Source organism: Rhincodon typus, chromosome 1, assembly GCF_021869965.1.
Source record: "Rhincodon typus isolate 14 chromosome 1, sRhiTyp1.1, whole genome shotgun sequence".
Taxonomy (NCBI): domain Eukaryota; kingdom Metazoa; phylum Chordata; class Chondrichthyes; order Orectolobiformes; family Rhincodontidae; genus Rhincodon; species Rhincodon typus.
This window is the reverse complement of record NC_063332.1, coordinates 21,094,724-21,103,834: the sequence shown is the minus strand read 5'-3', so window position 1 is coordinate 21,103,834 and position 9,111 is coordinate 21,094,724. Positions and strand designations below refer to the sequence as shown.

Below are 9,111 nucleotides of genomic sequence, written 5' to 3'. Positions count from 1 at the left end.
ATAAAATTAGTTAATAGTTGTGTGCTCAACACTTAACACCAGTATATAGCTTCTTGCCTATATATTTATTTTGTTTTTTTTTACTGTCCAGCCTATCACAGGAAGAGTGTTAGCATCACACAGAGACAATATCCTGCATAGACAGTATTAACGTCTATAATTTCAAATGATAGGAGATAATTTATAATTACAACTATATTGTGTTTATGGTTGACATGAGTCTCAAGGATTCAATAGAAACTTGATAATGTGCCATAGTAAAAGCTAGTGTACAGCCATATTGTTGGGCTAGAACCTTCCAATACAAAAGGAAGCCATTCTGCCCATCCATGCCTGTACTAGTTCTATGATAGCCCTCTTCTATTAGTCCTATTTACCTGTTCTTTCTTTGCATCCCGTACATATTTTTATTTTCATGTATTTTTCTCATTCCCTTTAGAAATTTTCTACTTTCACCTTGTTTCTAGGCAATACATTCCAGATCATTTACTTGCAATAAGATTCACTTTTCAAAAAACAATGATTTCTGCAGAACATAATTCTGGTGAATATAATGAAAGTGGTGATGTTTTCTGTTCTGTCATAACAACTTGGATTTATTTAGTGCATCTAATTTAGGGAAAAATGACCTAAGGTGCTTCACAGAGGTGAAAAGGAGGGGGAGTGTGGTGGGGGAGTAAAAGGATGCTCATCCAAAGAATGAATTTCCACTTTAAGGACTTGGAGAGGCAGAGGGTGAATTAAATAGGGAGTTCTAGCCACGTGACTGAAGCCATAGGCCCCACTAATACACAACTCAGGTGGAGGGGGTAGGGGATGTAGAATGCAAAAAGCTTGGAAAGTCAGAAGAGTACAGACGCTGGTGAAAACCGAAAGGACTGCGGATACTGTAAATCAGGAACAAAAACAGACGTTGCTGGCAAAGCTCAGCAAGTCTGGCAGCATCTGTGAAGAAAAAAATCAGAGTTAACATTTCGGAGGGTTCTGAGGAAAGGTCACCGGACCCAAAACGTTAACACTGATTTTTTTCCCTTCACAGACCTACCGAGCTTTTCCAGAGACACTGATGAGTTGGAGGAGGTTACAGAGATAAGGGACAAGGCCATGAAGTGATTTAAACAATATCAAGTTTTAAATTAAAGTGGTTGCCAAGAACCTGCCCAATCCTTGATAAGCAAACAAAACTTGACCAAATTCTGAAATGTCTTTCACGTTATGTTTTAAAACTCCGTTTACAACTGTCTTTTGATTCCAGACAATTTGTTCTGACGCTTTGAAAGGCTTTACATGTTTTGATAGTTACATATGGCGGACTTTAAGCTGCGCAGTTACATCTGATTTAGCTTATCAGCAGCAACTTGGAATCTGTAGTACAAAATTGTTACTTACAGTTAAAGATAAATCAAAATCAGAATAACGCGGAAACCTGAGCCATTTTGTCCTTGCTCACAAATCGATCAGGATGGTGAAAATCTGTTCAGACTATCCACCCAGGAGAAGAAAAATTCCCATCACATGAACCAGCTAGATTCCAAATCCCTGCAATACTTTCTGCAATTTCATTTTGTGTGTTGAATATACTTGTTACAGGAAACAGCCACTTGTCAGCCGAAGCCTGGATATTGTCCAAATGTTGCATTTGAACATGTTCTGCTTCAGTATCTGAGGAGTTGCAAATGGTGCTGAACATTATGCAATCATCAGCAATCCCCACTTCTGACTTTATGATAGAGGGTGGGTTATTGATGAACCAGCCAATGATCATTGGGCCTAGGACACTACCCTGAGGCAATCCTGCAGGAATGTCCTAAAGCTGAAATAACTGACCTCCAACAACCACAACCATCTTCCTATGTGCCAGGTATTACTCCAACCAGCAGTGAGTTTGCCCCTGACACCCCTGATGCCAGTTTTGTTAGGGCTACTAGATGCCACACTCGGTCAAATGCAGCTTTGATGTCAAGGGCTGTAACTCTCACCTCACCTCTGGAGTTCAGCTCTTTTGTCCATGTTTGAACCAAGGCTGTAATGAGGTTAGGAGCTGTGTGGCCGTGGCAGAACCTAAACTGGTGATCGCTGAGCACGTTATTGCTGAGAAGGTTGATAGCGCTGATAACAGTTTCCATTACTTTACTGATGATCAAGAGTAGACAGATAGGGCAGTAATTGGCCGGGTGGGATTTGTCCTGCTTTTTGTGTACAGGACATACCTAGGCAATTTTGTACTGATGTGTTGCATTGTCCCATCATTGAGCATAGGGATGTTTGTGGAACTACCTCCTCCAGTGAGTTGTTTAGTTGTCCACCACCATTCAATACTGGATGTGGCAGGACTGCAGAACTTAGATGGTTGTGGGTTTGCTTAACTCTGTCACTTGCTGCTTATGCTGTTTGGCACATAAGTATTCCTGTTTGTCACTTCACCTCATTTGACACCTCATTTTTAGGTCTGGCTGGTGCTGCTTCTGGAATGCCCTCCTGTACTGTCCATTGACCCAGGGTTGATTTCATGGCTTGGTGGTAATGGTTGAGTGGGGGATATGTTGGGCCATGAGGTTACAGATTGTGCTGGAGTACAATAAATATATACATAATGTTATTGAATTAATGATCCACAAAATATGAATTTGAATCCCACCTTGAGAAATTGAATTCCTTTCATTTTAAAATCTGTAAATGGAATCTAGTATTGGTAAAACAATCATGAAGTTGTTGAATTGTTGTAAAAACCCAACCCTCTAAAGTCTTGTGGGGAAGAAAACTTGTTATATTTCCTTTGTCTGGTGATATCATCCATTAACAATGTCATTTTAAATCCTAGCTTCAAAAATATAATGTAACACATTCATGATTGATTTTTATAACACCTCACGTTAAGCTTACAAATTTAAAAACAGAAGGAGCCTATTTTTGTCTCATCACATGACTGTGCAACTGTTTGATTTACACTAAAGCTAGCAACTGCGGTTCTTCTTACCTGCTATTCTACCATATGCTTCATAGAATTTGTTCAAAATTTTGACAATGTGGCTCGTAAAATTGCAACTTCAGACCCATCTTCTGTTTTTACTATAGTATCAGTACCTTTCATCTGATGTGGCATCAAGGATTACTCCCTTCCTTGCTATCACAATTCTGCTACTTCCAGCAATAACCCAATGGATCTAAATGCAGAGTCGGGGCGGGGCAGTAGAATCTAAATTGAATATCATTGTGCTCATTATATGGAAAGGTGTGTGACAATAAGCAATTTATTGTTGCAGAAGACCCTGCCAGATCTGTCTGGAGTTCAGGCCTCTACTGATTTGGTCACAGCATTTTATAGCTGACCCCAGCAGCCTTCTGAAATGAGTTACAGACCTTATTTTAATGTTGATATGAGGTTGTGGTGCTCACTTCAGACCTGACTTGCTAAGTTTTGTTTTCTCAAGTGAGAATTTGTAATAGTTAAGATCTAATCCTCCTAAAGAAAAAGCTTCAAAATGTATTAGATTTGTTGAGTTGGACAGACCCATGTTCTGTCTCACTCACCTACTAATCATCCTCCATATCCACTCTCTTATACTTGCTCCTGGGCTTTGGCAAGTTTCTGAAATTTCTAAGGCCCTGTTGTGTATCTGCAGCTTGATTTATATTTTCTGATGAGGACAGGTCTGTAATCCTTTCGCCTCTCTATTCTAGCATACCATCAGAGCTTGGGGCACTGAGGAATTTAGATTCCAGTAGCCTGGTAGAGGCCTGGTCTGCTGGGAAAAGGGAAGTTGGAGTCATAAGAATATCAACCACTGTACTGTTTAAAACCCAGTAAATCTCCAACAAATCTGGTTCATTCAGGGAGGTTTCAAGCCTTAGAAAAGATCTGTAAGACACACTGTGGTTGCATAAGTATGAAATGATTTTTAAATATGAATGGTGATGTTTTATGACATTTCTGGCTAAAATACACATTTCTTCTGCACATTTTACTTTCAAAACTAATTCTAAATGCATGCATTCAGCTTTTACATCTTCTAAGGTGTTTTCCAGGATTTTTTGCTCTGTTCACAAGCAGAAAATTCTGACTGTTATGTCTTATTCAATGACTAAACATGTTAAGAAGCATTAAGTTATTCCAAAAGAAACAAGCAAGATTTCCCAACACTTGTGTTAGTATTCACCAGAAGTGAAGGAATTATCGCTACTTAACAGCCACTCATGATATTTGGGTGGAAAGTTACAAAGACCGAAATTCAGTTGAACAATTTCAGAAAGGAACAATGTTAAGTTACTTATTTCGCGAGTCCTTATATGGGTTAGAGATATTAAGAGAACTCCCCCATCCCGAATGGTGTCAGAAGAGCTTATTTTTAAAAATAATATTCATTTATGGATTGTGGGCAATCTAGGTCGGATTTATTGTTCATCCCCAAGCAGTAAGCTTCATCAAGGCCAGTTAAGGATGGACAATAAATGCTGCTTTATTGAATTTATAATGCAGTTTCTGTGATACTACTACCCTAATATGCAATACTATCCTTACTGGCACAAAATGAATAACATATGGTTCCACTATATTGGTGGTGTTAGTTGGGAAAACATAACTAAGTCATGGGGGTCAGCAGCACTGGCGAAAACAATTCACAAGTACATTCTGAAAATCCAAGCCTGAAGCTATCAAGCTACATCTTTATGCTTCAAATCATCTCTTACTCTCTTCAGCCTTATTTCAGATAATCACCTAGGTTTCTCAATCTGAAAAAATACAGAAATACAAAAATACAAAAAACATTAGCAACAAAGAAGTCTGTTCTGAATATATTTGTTTTCCCACTGCACCATTCAACTGAAGTAGAAAACCATGTTTATAGTTAAGAGAAAAAAATTCATAATCTGCAAAGAGTAATTTACATTCCATACTGGATTAAGAGTGGCAAGGTTTTAAGAGTTTTGTGCTGGAGCAGTGCTATAGAAGAGACTTAATGCAGTTTCTAATTTGACATGAATAATAAAGAAAGATTTATATTTAAATAGTGCCTTTCACACCCTCTACAGATCCAAACAAGGTTTATAGTGAACAAAGTGCCTTTTGAAGTGTGTTCACTGTTGTAAGAAATATAGCAGCCAATTTGCACACAGCAAGATCCTTCATACAGTACCTGGTTGATATCTAGTTACTGTATTTTCAAATGTTGATTGAAGGATAAGTATTGTCTAGGACACCATGGCGAACATTTCTGCTCTAGCTTCTAACCATACTGTAGGATCCTTTACACCAATCACAGAGAGCAAGACAAGGAGTTAATTTAACATTTCATTGGAAGAGATCAGCCGGTCCAAAAGCCACCTACTGAAGTAATACCGAATTGCTAAAATGACTAGCTAAGGGATACTAAACTACACAAGATTAGTCACAAGCAAGAAATACTAGTTAAATAGCAGCCTACATATTAAAGGTAAGATCTATCAACTAAATGCATTACCAAAATAAGAAACCCCAGGACATTAATGCAAACCTTAACTAATTGATTTTTTGGAGCGACACAATTGAGCATTTAAAATACGTCAATGGAAAACATGCAACATATAAAAGGGAAAAGGCTCTTTTTTTCTTTCCACAAGATATTTTGTTCAAAGAATTGGCTTAAAAAGTCACAATTACTTGGGAGGGAATGCAATCATCAATGCAAGCTAGGGCTGTTTTGAAGTTAATTAAATTTAAAGAAGATTTGATAACTTTTCCATGTTCAAAGCTTATTGACCACAGTATATCAAATAAAGCATCTGCCTGTAATCTCAATCAATTATAGACTCCAAGTTCCTAGCCTGCCACAATTTGGGTCCCTGTATGCATCTCACTGGAAATGGAACCCTCACTGAGTACCTTTCAGAAGTCTTAAACCTGAAAAAAAAATGACTTTACTCCAGACCTAGTTTTGATACATCTTATCATACACAAAATTAGATTGGGATATCAAAGGCTGACATGCCTGTTACTGTCCCTCTGCCACTGGCACTTTACCAGTGAAGTGGGAAAATTGTAGGGATCCTTTCTGGAGAAGCTCCTTGGAGGCTGCCATCATCTCTACGACAAGGATTGACTGCCCTGAAGATTAATCCCAAACAATACTCCAAGCAATGAGCAGAGGAAAAGAAATAGAAATCCTTTTCCTTTGTACACGCTTCTATGTTAGTTATAGAAATATTTGGAAAAGGTCACATGATGAAAACTTCAGGAATGGTCCATTCAAAAGCTGGTGACCCTATGCCACAGATTTTGCAGTCCCAGTGTTGACCATTGTTCTTAGTGGCATTGCTGGGAGTAAGCCTCCCATCTAATCAGGCAGCTACTCAACCCCCAAAGCAGGGATGGTCAAAAATTGCTGTTGGTATTTCTAAGACCAGCTGGAAGCAGTCCTACCCACCTTTTTCAGCTTGTGGATGAACTGACCACTGTCCCATTAAATCCCACCTTGGGCCTCTAGTTCAGAAGATAGAATCTCCAATCGTGCACCATTCACTTATCACTCTCGTGGATCATCAGCCTGGATTTTCTGTTCAAGACCATATTAAAGGACATGAACCCACAACCTTCTGACTCAGGCTCAGAAGAACATTGCATATCACAAAGGAAGGAGGGAACCTTAAGTAAAGGGAGAGGACATACAATTTATTGAATAGTCACGAAATTCCAAGGATTATATATTTATTGTTCAATATGCTACTATGATACTAATGGAACAAGAACTTGTCAAATTCTTCTGTCTATTTCAATAGAGATGTGAACCTGTTTGATATGGAGTTGATGGGACTTTTGTACATAATAGTGTTTGAAATGTTTAGACTGTGATTATGATGATATTTCTTCCTTAATTCCTAACAACACTAGTTGATACCAGTGGTACAATTCAGAAGGGCTCTCGAGATATTACAACACCAGTACATTTTATAGAGAAACTGTCCAATTACAGGGAAATGGTTGTGGCAGGACAATCATATTCAGCTCACCCATATTCCTAAAACTGCACTTGATTATTTTCACCAGAGACAAACAGGAAACTCTGTTGTGGTCGTTCTTAGCTTTGCTTTCAAATCAATCTGCATGGTATTCTAAATATTCTAAATATGAAATATCTGACACTCAAAAATAAGGTATCACCTGTAATATTACATTACTTTGTCATTTGTGCACTAATGTCCCAATGGGCCCCGTTCAGCTAAACTGTTTAATCATAAACATTGCTAACTCTGATTGGATTTTCTAAAGAAGGAGCACATTAAATTTTAAAACTGCAATTGAAACATGGAGTGATGGTGGATAAGTGGAGTTTAAGTACAGATCTGCCATAATGTAACTGAATGATAGAACAGGCTTGAGGGATTGAATAGCTTAATCCTATGTTCCCAAATTATTTCATTCTTAATTCACTTCTTCCTCGCTGTCTCAAAAATCAGCACTTGGCCACGTAACCCTCTTAATAAATCATGAATCCTGCCTGCTATTTAACAAATGCTACATAAGCAGAACACGATAAGAGAATTCAGACGTTAAGTCGATCCTTTAGGTTTCAGAATGGATTCTGTTGTATGATTATTACCCAGCAGTGATTAGGGAACACTGTTCCAGGAGTAAACATAAAAGCTGTTATGATTTGTATTTTGGTGCAAAAACGGAACCTTTACTGTCAATGTCAACAGTGCAAGAATCACAAAAGGTTCGTCCTGAAAAGAAACATAATCCTGATAGCCTTGTCAGCTTTACTGTCTTAACTTTGTGCGCAATGTGCTTATGAGTTTTAACTTAGACAACAAATATATATAACTAATATACAACAGATATACCTGAGCACAATATAGTGGGTATACCTGTATACAGTACAAAAGGCATACCTGTGTACAATACAACAGAAACACTGCACACAATACATCAGATACACTGTACACACTTCATAATAGATACCTGCATATTGTGCAACATTTATAAATGTACAGTCGATCAGATACACTTCTGCACAGCATAATACATGCCTGTCTGCAGTGTAATTGACATATCTGTGGACAGAATAGCATACATGCTTATATTACTGAATAACAGATGTACCTGTGTATGATATAATGGATAAACCTGCATATAATAGAGCAGATATCTCTGTGTACATAAATAATAGCTCAAAGCTCTGAAAACTTTTTCTCTAGATTGTTCTGAAGCAAAGGAACTAATTCTGATAGTCAAGTACTACAGAAGTGCTGGAATGTTCTCACACAAAAAAAAATGAAGATGCGCTGGACTCTCAAACATTTCAATTCAGCCTCCCTCTGAATTTTGTTTCATCACTGTGTGTAGTGCAAAGAAAAGAAAACATGTTTTGATACAGATTATTATACTTATAGGTAAGCGCTGAAGGCATCTGCAGTAAATGTGAAGCACTTTCCAGGCGGTGGTATCTTCATCGTTCCCAGTGTGTCACGCATTGCTTGGCTCGTGAAGGCAGGACAGTAAAACAAAAGGTTGAATCCAGGTGACTGTATTCTGATGACTCGGGCTTCACTGTCACATGGATTCACTGGTGCAGATTGTGGTACTTCTCTTTCTGGGAGGGGGCTTAGGGTGTCTTGGCTCTACCTATAGAGAACAATAAAAAATGGAGTTAAGACCACAATCCGATCAGACATGATCTTATTGAATGGCAAACCAGGACTGTAAGACCTAGACCTGAGCTTATTTATTACGATCCTATGCTCTAAGGTAACCAGTGTTTCATCTTTATTTGTGACTGATAATATCAATGCTAAGTTGAAGCCACATTGGTTGGAGAAAGTCTAAGATTCAGTGGTTCATCAATTAAAGTGACAGCACCAGGCAAGTTCCACAAGTAGATTTGCAACGGATTTATTTTCAATCCACTCGACAAGGAACAACCAATTTCAGGAATTCAGAGTAAACATTTTTGATAAAACCTTCAGGCTAAGGCTTCACTTCTATGTTTGGCAGTTTTAGTGCACAACATTGAATTATTATCAAAACAAAATTGAAATAAAGAGATCCACTTGAAAGATGGTGTAGAGCTAGATGAACACAGCAGGCCAAGCAGCATCAGAGGAGCAGGAAGGCTGACATTTCGGGCCTAGACCCTT

The 9,111-nt window shown here is 38.2% G+C and overlaps 1 protein-coding gene across 1 annotated transcript in view; it reads right to left on the bottom strand.

The window, feature by feature from the left end:
- Positions 1-7,633: 7,633 nt before the first annotated feature.
- reep1 (receptor accessory protein 1) overlaps positions 7,634-9,111 on the bottom strand; it is a 37,586-nt gene continuing 36,108 nt past the window's right edge. Inside the window, exon 5 of the mRNA XM_048598228.1 lies at positions 7,634-8,599. Within this exon, the coding sequence (XP_048454185.1) occupies positions 8,580-8,599 (20 nt within the window). The 3' untranslated portion in view covers positions 7,634-8,579. The remainder of the gene's footprint in view (positions 8,600-9,111) is intronic.